This window comes from Festucalex cinctus, chromosome 8 (genome assembly GCF_051991245.1).
Source record: "Festucalex cinctus isolate MCC-2025b chromosome 8, RoL_Fcin_1.0, whole genome shotgun sequence".
Taxonomy (NCBI): Eukaryota; Metazoa; Chordata; class Actinopteri; order Syngnathiformes; family Syngnathidae; genus Festucalex; species Festucalex cinctus.
Window position 1 is genome coordinate 26,820,116 of NC_135418.1, and position 14,130 is coordinate 26,834,245.

The 14,130-nt window shown below is 39.9% G+C and overlaps 1 protein-coding gene and 1 long non-coding RNA gene across 2 annotated transcripts in view; one reads left to right on the forward strand and one right to left on the reverse strand.

The window, feature by feature from the left end:
- The window catches only part of tafa3a (TAFA chemokine like family member 3a), an 85,824-nt gene that overhangs the window by 34,027 nt on the left and 37,667 nt on the right, over nt 1-14,130 (reverse strand). Inside the window, exon 2 of the mRNA XM_077530810.1 lies at nt 4,447-4,559. Coding sequence (XP_077386936.1) covers nt 4,447-4,558 — 112 coding nt within the window. The 5' untranslated portion in view covers nt 4,559. The remainder of the gene's footprint in view (nt 1-4,446; nt 4,560-14,130) is intronic.
- The window catches only part of LOC144024492 (uncharacterized), a 72,075-nt gene that overhangs the window by 18,291 nt on the left and 39,654 nt on the right, over nt 1-14,130 (forward strand). Inside the window, exon 3 of the long non-coding RNA XR_013284789.1 lies at nt 1,092-1,206. This is a non-coding gene — a long non-coding RNA (uncharacterized LOC144024492). The remainder of the gene's footprint in view (nt 1-1,091; nt 1,207-14,130) is intronic.

Here is a 14,130-nt window from a genome sequence, read left to right on the forward strand (position 1 = left end):
CTTCAAATAACTGGTGGAAGCCTTTAACAAGTCAATGACTCGTCGACTGATACTTGCTTTTAAACAAGATCAAGCTTATAATGTTGGGATTTTGTCATTAATTTGGGCTCTGGAGGGTCTTTCTTTTGTTGCGTTAACACTTAAAATGAATAACAGAGAAAAACAGCTCAATGACATTTGCATATGAAAGCAAATAAAAAATAAAACCAAAAAAAAAAAAGCAGAAGACAAAAGCCCCATGTAGCACAAAGTCTGGCTGGAGAGTACACCATTAGGGTGCATCACGCAATTTCACAAAGCGCACACCATAAGCAAATATGGAAATATCGCACTGAATTTCAAATGAGAGCTTATGCACAGTTGCATGCTATTAATAAGGCCGCCTGGCCCTCGCGTATGACAGTGTGCGTGTGCGTGTGTACCCCAGTATCAACCTGACAAGTCACAATTTGCAGGAGCATCCAAGAGGTGCGCGGCATAATGACTTGTACTTAAAAAGTGCAACACAGTTCACGACCCGCAAACGGCCCTGCTGCATGCGTTTTTTCTGTTGTTTTTTTTTTTTTTTACGCCCGCCTTTCAATGCATCACGTATACTCGCCGGGAAAATGATTTCCTACTGTCAACGTTTCGCTGTTTGCCTTCTCAGTCAAAACAAGCTTGAATGCTGTTTATTTTTTTCTTCCCACCCCCAAATACTGTACACACAAACACACAGAGATATGCTGCTCAGGTGGGAACAAAAAAAAAAAAAATCCAAGTACAGTTGGTCAAATTTGGGGTGCATACTTTATGATAATGGGCATTGAGTCGGGTGACCATATTTTTATTTCCAAAAAAATGAATGATATTCAACGTTAGCTCACAGATGCCATACATTATATATTTTAATTGTCTGGTCTGTGTGGGTAGAAATTAAAAAAACAAAAACAAAAACATAACATTCTTTTCAAGTTTTACTTGACAAATGAATAAATAATGACTTAATGTTCTATGCCCAACATTTATTGCTCAATCCAACTTGGCTCAAATTTTATTTATTTTTTATTTGTAATTTTTATTTATTTATGTATTTATTTATTTATTTTTAGATCAAACCTACACTGCGACTACGTTCCCGGTTTTTGAGTGCAGAGCATTACCAGTGAGCTGAGATTTGGGGACACCGACTCATCTTAGGACCTCATTGAACGCTCAGGAATTGAGGTGTGTAAAAAAGCTGACATACTTTTTTTCTTTTATTAAAAAAAAAAAAAATCAAATCCATATTTAATATAGGGTACAACTATAATAGCACACAGACATGCAGAATCTCCTTTTTTTTTTTTTTTTTTTTCTACCCCCCTCGCGATTGTCATGATTGTCGTGCAAGGGTCATGTTTGGGTCATGACCGTGAGGTCAAGTGTCTGTTTTGAACTGATGTAATCGGCATCTAGTTTCAACTGGTTTTAAGCTATGTGATATCATGAGCTATGTGATGTCAAGACTCTTTCATCTCTTTTTCTGTTCAAGAGCCAATCAGAGAATTCCATGTCATGCCTGTTCCCCACATGTCTAGCCACAACCAATCCGATCAATTCACTGTGTATTTAAGACGAACCGAGAAATGTGTGTTTCTCGGATTATTACCACTGTTCCTCGGTGCATCTCCGCAGCCCAAGGGGGCTTGGCATCAGTAAATGTAATCAATTCAAACAGGAAGTCAGTGCCTGTATTCAAACACCCAACCAAGTCTTATAACATAACACTTATGGTGGTCAACTTTGGAGGGCCCGCTTTCTATTAATAATAGCCGTGACTTCAATTTGTCCCCGTTTGTCAAATCATCAGCTCAAGTCATGACCAAGGCAGATTGTACAGCCAAAAGGTACATGTTAGCACGCTGGCTTCCTCTCCGGACCACTTTGGCCCTTGCTCCCTTTCTTCCCTTGTCACTCTTTCATGACTAGCTAATGAATGTAGATGGTGCTCAGGGGGAGACGGGGGGGTCTTATTAAGCAAGTGATGTGAGAGGGCGGTGTGCTCCGGTCGCGCTCGTAGTGAAAAGTTCAACGTCTTTGGTGAAGCCCCCGCCTCGGTAATCTGAGAGGGGGTGTGCTAAAGAGGTTTGTTTATATGGCCCGCCTTGAATTGACCTCGCAAGAGGCGGGCGTGATTAGTGAAATGCGGCGCGGGGATGCGCTCGCCCCTAATAACCCACGCAAGCGGCACAAATGCACGGGCGGCGACATAAACCCGCGGATTACCTGATTGAGACAAGATGTTTGCAGCCAAACAAACGGGATTTACAGCAACACCGTCACTGTCAAAAAAAATATGCATGAATGGTCCGTTTAAGGCTGGATTTAAACCGCATGGTTCAAGTCACACGATTCAGATTTTTTTTGCCTCTCAAGTGGGATATGCATCACTGATGCGGAACGAGAAAACAAACAAGTTGAAGAGCTCTTTAAAATTTGATGTAATTTGGGTAACCGTCAAAATGCGACATCTGATTACCCTAAACCAGTGGTGTTCAAATTATGGCCCGGGGACTATTTACGGCCCGCCATCCGTAGTAGCTGAAGTAGTCACAACATTTCTCTTTATAATGTTTCATGAAAAATCATATTAAAAAAAAAAAAAAAAGTGTCATCATATTACAAATTCTGAAGTTCTGCTCATGGCAGGGGCAGATCTATTCCACCGGATTACAGGGCTGCGGACCACCACAACAACCACGAAAAATGCAAAATTATTTGCCTCATCACCCTCAACAGAAATTTAAGAATAAATAAAGAGAAAAAAAGGTAAAAACAAATCAAACACTTGCTTGACTTTTTTTTTTTGTTTTTTTTTCCACAGAGCCATCGGTCACTGCCGATTGACAGTTTATTTCGACGGCGCTTTGAAAAAAAAATTATAGGATGTAGTCAACATCAGCTGGAGTGTTTTTGTGGCAGACTGATAATCTGACTGATAATGAAAACACTATTTTTGTTTTTTTAATACACATTCGAAATAAAAGAAAAAAAAAATGGGGCTTCAAATTCAGGCCTTCCCGTGTGGACGTTCGCCAAAGTACTTCACAACACATTTTGACAAATATGTGTAGAAAATTATGCACTGTATTTTTTACTTGAACACAGTAAAAGTCCCTAAAAAGTTTGCGGAAGCTCACTTTGGGAACTGCACACGCTCTACGCTATGAATCAAAACCAATGTCATTATTTGGAAGGAACTAAAGCAAAATCCGTTGACTCACACAAACACGCACGCACACGCGTTCCCTCCAGGTGCAGTCTCTCCGGTCACGGACGCTCGCTTTTTGATAGTTGACCCGATCAAAGTGTTTGGCTGGTGGGGCTTTCGGTTTCAGCGAGCGACTGCGGCCGGCGCCGATCGTCGTTGTGGCGGAAATGAGGCTCATTATTTTAATGTGTAGTCACACTTTGTGCCCTCCTGCCCCAGGACCGACCGGGCCATCTATCCATTAAAGGAAATCACTTTCAAAAGGGCTTGTCCTTCCTCGGCCACACACACATGCACACACAAATGCACAATAACACACACAATGATGGATGGTCACCATTACTGTACTGGTGCACACAAACTTTTTTGACTACTGAACTGTTTAATGTGCACTAACACAACTTTGGGTGAACGCACAAAGCAAAAAAAAAAAAAAAAAATGGGCCTGCTAAATGTAAATGAGGGAGGAGAGTAATTTTTACAATTAAAAAATAAAAACAAAACACTTGCACCCCTAAATCTTGTAGGAATGGAAAAAAGTTGCCTATTTTTAAGTAACAATAAATTATTATATTTTAATAAAACAAGTGTACTTTAGCTCTTTGACTGCCAAAGATGCTTAATAACAATTAGTAAAATTATGATGAATGGAATGCGATCTTTCATTTAGTACCCACATTGTATATGTAGTAAAGGTAAAGAATATTGTTTTTGCCTTGAAAGATGAGTTAAAATGCTTGAAATCGGCTGGCACTGCGGGGGTTTTCTGTTTTGTCTTTTTGATAATGTGTGGCAGTAAAAGAATATGAAAAGAAAAATGCACTGGGCTGTCACCGTTTAACAAATGCAATTATGCCATCTAGTGGCAGAAGAATGACCTCAACTCAAATCAATATCACACTCGTTTTTTTACAGTACATTAAATCTTTATGATTTTAACTCAATGTTATAAATTATTATGAAATTACTGTATCAATGACTAAAAGATGCAGCCATATTTCCATTAGTTTAATATTTTGTTCCACTTTTATGTTAACAAGAGTATGAAAACTTAAATATTTTATTGTACATTTAGAACAGATATAAAATTTGAGATTAATCGTGAGTTAACTATTGAAGTCATGCTATTAATTAGGATTAAAAAAAATTTAATCGCCTGACACCCCTATTAAAAATAGAACAATATTGCCTCTTTGTACATGCAAGGGACATACCGATGTGGCTCCGGTGCGACGACGCGCTGCTCAGTTGTCCCCAAAGAGACAACATGCAGACGGCCAGCAGCAACACCTTTCTGCACATTCCCCGCAGGTCCCGCTCCTTCATTCTGAAATGAAAAAAAAAAAAAAGAGAGACCGATCACTACTGGTCAACTATTCCATAAATACAATGTTTATAGGATGTAGTCGACATCAGCTGGAGTGTTTTTGTGTCAACAGTTCAAGGAAAAATATCAAAACAACCAGCCCAACGTCACATTTTTCTCTGTTTAACATGCACACGCTCACACGGACAATGAGGCACTCTAAAGTGCTCACACAGACTATCCAAAGGGAAGACGCATTTTCAAGGTGTCGCTAGCTAGACAATGGCGCTGATAATCGCTGATGCAAATTTTTTAAAGAATGGGGGAAGGGTGACTCGAGCACAAAACAGGAAAAGTTGAAAAACATATTAATGCTATATTGACACAATTCACATCTGCACAGTTATGTGTATGTTTTCAGCCTTCATAATTCCATTATGTCTTTCGAAAAAAAACATCTCAAAATTGACTTTACAGTGTCTAAATGACCAAATGAATGTATCAGTTTGTATCACGATCCAAAATATTTAGCTTAATCTGCCCAACACTACTGCACAGCTGGGCCAAACCGATATGAATTTTTTCGATCGATGCAAATTCCGAGATTTGTCAGAGTAAAAATCCAGATAACTGATTAATGAGCTGAATAATTTTAAAAATATATATCTAGTGACTGAAATATCTTTTATTCCTTAACACATACAAAAATAAAGACATGAATTACAGGCAGAAGATTTGACTGCTTTACAATACGTTGTCCAATAATATTTAACTTAACAACACAGAAAAATCCGAAATAAAATAAAAATAATCAGGAAAAATCTGCAAAAATGTGAACAATTTTTTTTTTTTTTTTTTATTTTAAAAGAGCTAATATTGGCATACTAATGTCCGGCCGACAAATCATTCAGGCCCTACTTTACATCACCAAAACGACGTATCGCCTACTATTAAAACACAAAGAAACAATTTAAAATTGTGCATGCATATGTCCACTTGAAAACTGCCGTAAGTGAAGTTAAGACTGAAGGTGCAGTCCTCGAAGGACCTCAAAGCACCTTTTGGGGCTGCTCCCGGAGCTAGCGGGAGGTCTTCAAGTGTTCTCAGTCATCTTTGGACGGCATTGCTCTCCACCTCCAAGTGAGAGGCCCTCGGAGAGCTCGACACAAGCGGTCCAATCAGTGGCTAATCTCGCTGCCAACACCGCTGCCCTGCTGGAACTCGCTCCTCTCTCTCGTGCGAGAATCAAATCACAGCTCTGACTTTGAACTGTGTTCCAGTGCTGCAACTCAAATTAGTCAATGCATGTTTTTTTGTTTTTTTTTCCCCGCGTGAGATTAACTCCCCTGCTTCCCTTGCAAGCAACTGGCAAATGAGGGGATGGGTGGTTTTTATTTATTTATTTTATTTTGCCGTGACTGCCTTTGTACTGACTGCCAGAGACTCTTCATTTGGAGTAAGATGAGAGAGGTGATGCATTTTAAAGACGAAGTTGACGATCACAGAGTCTGGAACACGACCACTGCATTCCTGGGGGTACAAGTTGGAGATTTTTTTATTTTTTTATTTTTTTATTTTTTAAGAGTTTGAGGTTTATGGTCGTTCTAGTTGTGATGTTAAGAGCAAAAAACAAAAAAACAAAACGTCATTTTGGATGGATGGATGGATGGATGGATGGGTAGATAGATGGGTAGATAGATGGATGGAGGGACGGACGGACGGATGAGTGGACAGATAGGTGGATAGATAGAGAGATGGATGGATGGATGGATGGATGGACGCACGGATGCACCTAAGATAGATACATGGATGGATGCACGATAGATAGATAGATAGATAGATAGATAGAAAATGGATGGATGGATGGATGTAGAGAGAGAGCGAGAGAGAGAGAGATGTAGATATATCAATATATATAGATATAGATATAGATATAGATAGATATAGGGGTGTGAATTGCCTAGTACCTGACGATTCGATTCGTATCACGATTCACAGGTCATGATTCGATTCGATACCGATTAATCCCGATACGAATTTATAAGTCGATTGTTGCGATTTTTTTTCATTCAAATTTAGAAAATACTAATCAGTAAGCTTGTAGAGTGTAAGATTTATATGAAAATGTATTATTTATTTATCTGAAATTTCAGTCTTATAGAGGTTGTAATTTGTTTCATGTTTGAACAGCATTGAAATAAAATATTAAGGCTTAATGTTCCGTTCATATAACATTCTTCCATGCTTAAGGTGTGAATCCTATAAAAAAAAAAAAAAAAAAAAAATCGATTTTGCCTATTATTGAATCGATTCGAGAATCGCGCGATGTAGTATCGCGATATATCGCCGAATCGATTTTTTTTAACACCCCTAGATAGATATATTTTATATGTAAAGCTCAATATTATCGAGTGCTATACTTCACATTTTAAAAAATGTAGTACAACATAGGTAGGCCAGAACAGATGCATTTCTATTCATTTCAATGGAAAGTGAGGAGTGTGGTTACCAAATTTTTGTATTCATTTCAAAATTTTTAAGCAATTTTTTTAAGGGTCAATTAGACCTGCAACATAACAGGAAGGCTATGCTAGCCATTGTGGCGTTGTACAATAATATTTTTTATAAAGTCCAATGCTGTTCATTGAACATTACATCATTACATTCATTACATTCTCACATTCATTTCTACTTTCTGTCCGTACGTTTAGTACTGCTTGTCAAAAGCCAAACATTGAGAAATTAAAAGTGTCGTGCATATTTTTTAGTTTGAGGCCAAACAAGATTTAAATCCACGTTGCGCACGGTCGTGTTCAGGTGGCAACCATGGCGGACGCTTATTAGATAAATGATTCCGGCAGACGGATGAGGTGCCGAGACCAGGTGGCTCATCACAAAATATCCTCAACTCATTTCATGATATTTTTCTCCATCCTGTGAGCAGTTTGTCATCTCCGCAATTAATCAAGCCAGTGTTTGATCCAATTACACTTCAGCACACAGTCTATAGAAAAGTCACAAATGTCACAGCCTCGATGAAAAACTCTCCGTAACAATTTGTTCAACATACCACAAAAAGTGGACGCTTGCAACCTGCGCTCCTCAACCTGGTCTCTTGCGATCATCCCATTACCACCTCCGTTTAGTCTGATTTTGTTTGTTTGTTGCTTTTTGTTGCCGTCACCTGCAGTCACAAGTCCAAGCGGGCCAATGCAGGAAGCAAACAGTGCTGCTTGCCACCACTCGTTATTCATACTATTACACTACTTTACAAGCTTAAGGTCAATGATGTGAAGCTGATGTGATATGAATAATAAAAAAAAAAGCACAATTAGCTCTGGTTTTATGACCCGTGCTGAGGCTTTATGTTGGCTGCTCTGTAATTGAGCTTCCCTTTCACAATCCCTTTTTATTCTCAATTTATGCTTTGTAAATGTGTGCTTTATGTCGCCGGTTGTGCCTCCTTAACGCATTTTATGTCTTGTTAAAAAAAAAAAAAAAAAGCCTGCTCTATTTTTATTTATTTATTCCACCTAATCCACTTTGTTATTTTGGGATAACGAGCTGGCGCTGAATGTCTTGCCGGAATGTTGTTGTCGGGGGTGAAAAAGCTTGCTGCGGTTTGATCCTGACCTCTTTTTCTTATTAGCGATTCACAAAATTACAAGACAAAAGTACTCACAATCTGTACTTATTAGAGATACTTGTGTAAAAAATTAAATCAAATCAAATAAAGACACTGTTAAGGGTAGAAGTACTGATTCAACTCCTTATGAAAAAAATACAGATTTTGAAATTGTTCTTAAAGGAACACAAGACGTATGAAAAACTAATCATCTATTCTGTGAATTGGCTAATTTCATCTCTTCCCTGAAAAAATTGCCAATTTATGTTGAGCAATTATGATTTTATTGCACTTTTTATGAATATTTTTGCGTTAAGTACTGTATCGGGCATTTTGGACAGTCACGTCATCATCGTGTCGTATCGTGTGCGTAAAATACACATTGAATGACATGGAATGAATGACAGAAAAGACACGAGGAATGATCGCGCCCCACGGCGGACATCAAAGGTGGAATTTCGCCTTAGAACAAAGAAGCACTTCTTCAAAAGCAGTACAGCCAATGGAGGACACGCGATTTGTTTCCAACTGAAAGCCGGATAAAACCGGCACGTCCAGCCGCCGGCGAGTCGAAGTGGACGGTAAACATCTGGGTGACTTGTGCTAGGCTAAGCTACATGTCGTGTGCTAAGCACGCTTTAGCCCACATTAGGAGCTAAATTTAGTTTAAATGTACTTTTGTTACCTTATGAACTTACCAACAAAAAAAAATAACCGATTAGAATTGTGAAGAAAAAAAAAAAATCCAACCAAAATTGTTTTTTTTTAATATTGGACTAAGAATATGTTGAAAACCAGAAGCTTGTTGTTGACAGGCCTGATCCAAAAACAATGAAACGGCAGCAGTGACGCGCGCACGCTGGCGACACATCAAATTTAGGCAAAATGCACGTGGGCCAGCGTCAGGGAAAGTGTTCCCAAGCTGATGTGGAGTTTGAGGTTGGCTGTGGCCGCGGGGTAAACAAAATAACGCTTTTTGTTTACGTCTCATCGAAACGTCGTCGCACGACTTTGCCGCGGAGACGACAGGAAGATGACACGCGGAGACGCCTCGGGCCGAGCCGTTCCTCCTTGGCGCTGACAGCCCGTAACGGCGTCACGCGAAATGTGTGACATCACACAGCCGAAATCACCGACTGAGTGAAAGGTGAGGCTTGAAATGCAGTGTGTCTCATGGCCAGCAGGAGACATAACGTATGCGTAGCTGCACGGGCAAATAAGTAAATAAGACTAGGGTATTGATCCAATAATACGACGGGGTATTAAAGCCACGTCTAATTTATTTATTTATTTTCAGAGGGAGGGTAATATTCAGAGAAAAAAAATACACAAATTTCTCACTTTATAAAGTTGCAAATTTGGCACTTTATAAAGTGGCAAAATTGCGAGGAAAAAAAACTATGACAAATACACGTAGCATAGCTATAGTCTAATCTGAGGATTCGTTGGTGGTTAATAGAACACTGTTTATAAAATGAAAAGGCATGGATGGAGACGGATTTATTCTTAATTTAAAGTTTACTCGTCATACACGGCAGCTAGAGCGACAACACTTCCTGATCAGCTGACTAGCACTAACCAATCAGAAGCTAGCTTTCTCATCTCAACTCAACTTTATTGATAAAGCGCTTTAAAAACAGGCATTGCTGTATACAAAGTGCTGTACATGAAAACGAAATTGGTTGTGCAGTCAAGAATAAGTTAACAAAAGTAAGAACAAAGCAAACATTTTGAAGTGAGTATACAAGTACAAGTTTAAATAGTAATTCTAGAATCATAAATGTCCAAGTAAATATTAAAATTTTTTAACAAATGAACATAAATGTTTGATCCTCAGGGTGTGGACCTTCGCAAAGCGAGGCGTCGCATGGGGTGCTGGAACCTAGGCGGGGTACACCATGAACTGGTTGCCAGCCAATTACAGGGCACACAGAGACGAACAACCATCCTTACTACTCACAAGCACACCTCGGGACAATTCGGAGCGCCCAATTAACCTCCCATGCATGTCTTTGGAATGTGGGAGGAGACCGGAGTGCCCGGAGAAGGCACTGATATTTGACATACCTAGTAAAAAAAAAAAAAAAAGCGTTTGGCGTTGGAATTAATGGTATTGGCATGTTACTTGTGAGTAGTCACCGATACCGATACCACTGTTTTAATGCAGTATCGGTATTGGAACAACACTAGTTATCAATCTGATACCAAGTAAATACAGATCCTTTATCGATGATACACATCTGATACATTTCTTAATGATGCAAGACTTGCCTTCAATCTGATATATAAAAAAAAAAAAAAAAGAAAAAAAAAAGAAAAAAAAAAAGAAAAAAAAAAGTCATACAAGGCCAACTATGGGTCATAGTAAATTCAAGCCCACTGATACAGACTCCGCTAACTTTAGTATGTGTGTTTATTTTTGTTATTTTGAATCACCCACATGGTATTGAAGTCCTGTAGTAGTACCGCGTTTGACTGGCAGGAAGCTGAATAGCGAGTACCTGTTTGACAGAAATGTGCTGGAAAGGAATCAATAAAGCTGAATAGATTCCACCTTGCACATTGCCGTCGATAAGTCCAAAGTTGAGTCGGGTTAATATGAGCTGGAAAGCGTACTTTATTTTGTGAGCTTGCGTGCGACACTCAGGTATTCAATTCAGCTCATTGACCTTCAGGTTAACTCGTGACGGCTTTATAAAATCAATTTGCCATCCGCGTTGAAAGCCTTTTTAACATCATAAGGAGTGTTTGCAATGAGATCGCCTCGCCTGAGGGATGTGCCGCAGTTGTGTGTGTGTATATTTTAAAAAACTTTAATTCATTTAGTATTGAACGTCTCGCTGCACACCAATGTAAAAAAAACAAACAAAAAAACTGGGCACTCTTTCAGGCACATTGAATTCTTCCGCAGTCATACAAGATCCATAAAAGTAAAATAAACAAAACTGGACTGTGCGGCGTGTTTATAACCGACGTCGTTTGTGTCATGGGGGACTTGTGTGAAAGTGCTTTGAGCACCATATTGTGTCGAAAGCACTTCAAGTTCAGACCATTTAACATTTGGATTGCTTTACATCATAAGCTAGCCGATATCGTCGAAGAGATTATATACAGTGGTTCCCTACAGTGTTGTCGAGACATTAGCTATTGTGCTGTTTTTGAGGGAGCGCCGTTTAATTAACCTGGCAATAGCCAGATTGATATTGTGATTCACTCAAGGGAGTTCTCCACAATCTGGAGTTTGTGAAATCACAAATGGTGTTGAAGTTTACTATTAAAGATAGAATGACACATAGTGGACTTAAAACAACATATAGATGTCTTTAGCTTAGTGCTAACACATAATGGGAAGCACCATTGATGTATTAGAAAATAGCAATGTCAAGATATTATAACAATTTTAAACAACACAAGCAAAGAGATCATATAACAATACTCACAGAGATTTTTTTATTATCATCTGTGAAAATTACTAATTTATTTTTACTGTTTATATTACTCATTCCAGCAGCTTCTGTTTTTAGAACGCGAGTTCTGTCATGATGCTGCTCGCACACAGTCCCCGCCTCCCACCCCCTTTGCGATGATGCATGGGGACAGCTTTCTGATCCATGCTGTGTCGTACCGTGTGTCCGGTGGCGTGGACCATGTTGAGTGTGACTCAAGCAGACCTCACTGCACTGCACCGCCACGGAGGAGTGGAGAGGGAAAAAAAATGGGGAAGGGGGGGACGGAATCAGAAAGAGGAGCTGGCCAAGTGTGTCAGAACACTCCAGCGACACCAAAAAAAAAAAAAAAAAAAAAAAAAATGACCTCTGCCTCCACAAGCCCCCGGGGGGTTTGTCCTTCCAACAGGTCTGAGCCTAATATTGGCTCGTGGAGCTAAATGCTCTGGCTTTTCTGCTCAGCCATCTCTGAAGTAGTCCACCAGGGGAGTGCAAGCGCCAAGACCCTAACACCTCCTCCAGAGCCCTGCACTCCTGCCCACTTACATTCAGTGCAGACGCAAACGCGATGGGAGGCGGCAAGTCACATGGATTCTGATTTGGGCTGTTTTTTCAACTAGAAATAATTCTGCTCCCTCTTATGCCCTTACGTTTGTCGCTGTAATGTCGCAATGCATCCATGCAATGCGTGTCGTGAGAGCCAACTCAAGAGCTGTATCGTACCTATTTTTTGTTAAATATTGTTCACTTTTAAAACTAATTTTAAACTCGTTTGAATATGAAAACAGTATAAATGTATACATTGTAGTATTTAGATGTATGTGTACCTTTAAGAGGTGGGGCCTGCTGGGGTTGCGTATGACTGAGTGTGAGTGTCTGGGCGCGAGCAGTGGCAGACAGCAGATTCCGCATGAGTGTGCTCCTTGTGATTGACTGTGGCTCTCCTTTCCCACATGTAAGGGCATTTCAATAAGTATACGGTAAAAACCCAGAAAAGACGATCACTTAAAAATCATCAACAATAGTAGCGGGTGAAAATGGTCATGCTATATACAGTGCAACAAAATGAGGTTAAGGCAGCTCTGTTAAATAGATTAATCAAGGTGTTGTACCTTAACAGGCACCAATTATTTTTCCAACCATTCACGCTCCTCCTGGACATTCAAAGGTTTACAAAATGTGCAATAACAATACATGAATTTTAAAGACATACTTGACTCACTGAGCCATTTTCAGCAGTAAAAAGTTCATATTTTGTCTATAATTAATGTGGTAACTTCATTATTTTTATGTACAATTAATACCTTTAAAAAGTAATCTTTTTGCCTGTCCTGAGGAAGTAGGTAACGGCCAATCATGGCTCATTTGACTGACCAAACCCAGAAAACAGGTGAGCCATGATTGGCCGTTATGATGATGTCATCATCAGTCGACAGCAAGTAAAAAAATGACTTTAAAAAGGTATTAATTGTACATGAAAAAGAATTAAGTTGTAAAATTCATTCTGGACAAAATATTAACTTTTCACTGCTGAAAATTGTTCGATGAGTCAAGTATCCCTTCAAAGTTCATCTGGAAGTGTCACTCAAAAGCCCATTATCCTTAAGCCCTTTTCACACTGCGCTTAGCAGCGTACCATCGACGAACCCTTCCGCGAAGCGCAGCAGGACTTCTGGGCGCCTCAAAAAACTTACTCCGATCTCTGTGCTTACTCTCTGATAGGCTATTACGGCAGCGCTTCCAAATATGGGCACGCTGGCAATAGGGGCGGCGCCGTCATTCCACACTGCCACACAATCTTTTTTCCCACTGAGTGAATGCAGTGTGAAAAGGGGTTTTGTGAGTAGTGTAATTCTACTTTTACAGTGACAGTTGAAACATTATGATAGTCGTTGGCGGTCGTCATAAATGCTTGCCGTTTACCCACTCAATAACGGTGTGAATGTCAGAATGAATGTCTGTCTCTGGCTGTCTGGCGACCAGTCAAGTGCGTAGTTTGCCTTTTACACCCAAAGTTAACTGGGATGCGCGCCAACTCCCCCGTGACCCTCGGCGCGATAAGAAAATGGATAGAAGGATGGACATGCAGCAAAAGTATTAAAAAAATACGCCTTTGTTTTCTAATTTCTCATTTTGCATGCATGTACGACAGCTTTGTAATTGCATACAAACCCGCTGCCAAGTCAGCCATATGCCACACTGTTAATTAGGCGGCAAATTACACATGCCATTCCCTCATAAATTGTTTTTTTTTTTCTTTTTTCTTCCCAACCGAATTCCGCGTGTCGCTCCTGCTGGGCTGTGTGATGCTCATCTGTTCTTCGCCTCTCTCGATTTTTCCCACGACGGGTCCGTCACATGAAGTGAAATTCGCCCCCCCCCTCTCCCTTTCTCTCTTCTCTTGTCTGTGGGTGTCTTGCAGGATTGCACGGGATTTGGAGGTACAAAAACACGCTTGTGGGGTGGGGGGGTAAATTCCATCACTTTATGGAAATGGTCGCTCCCTCGGAGCATTCATCCG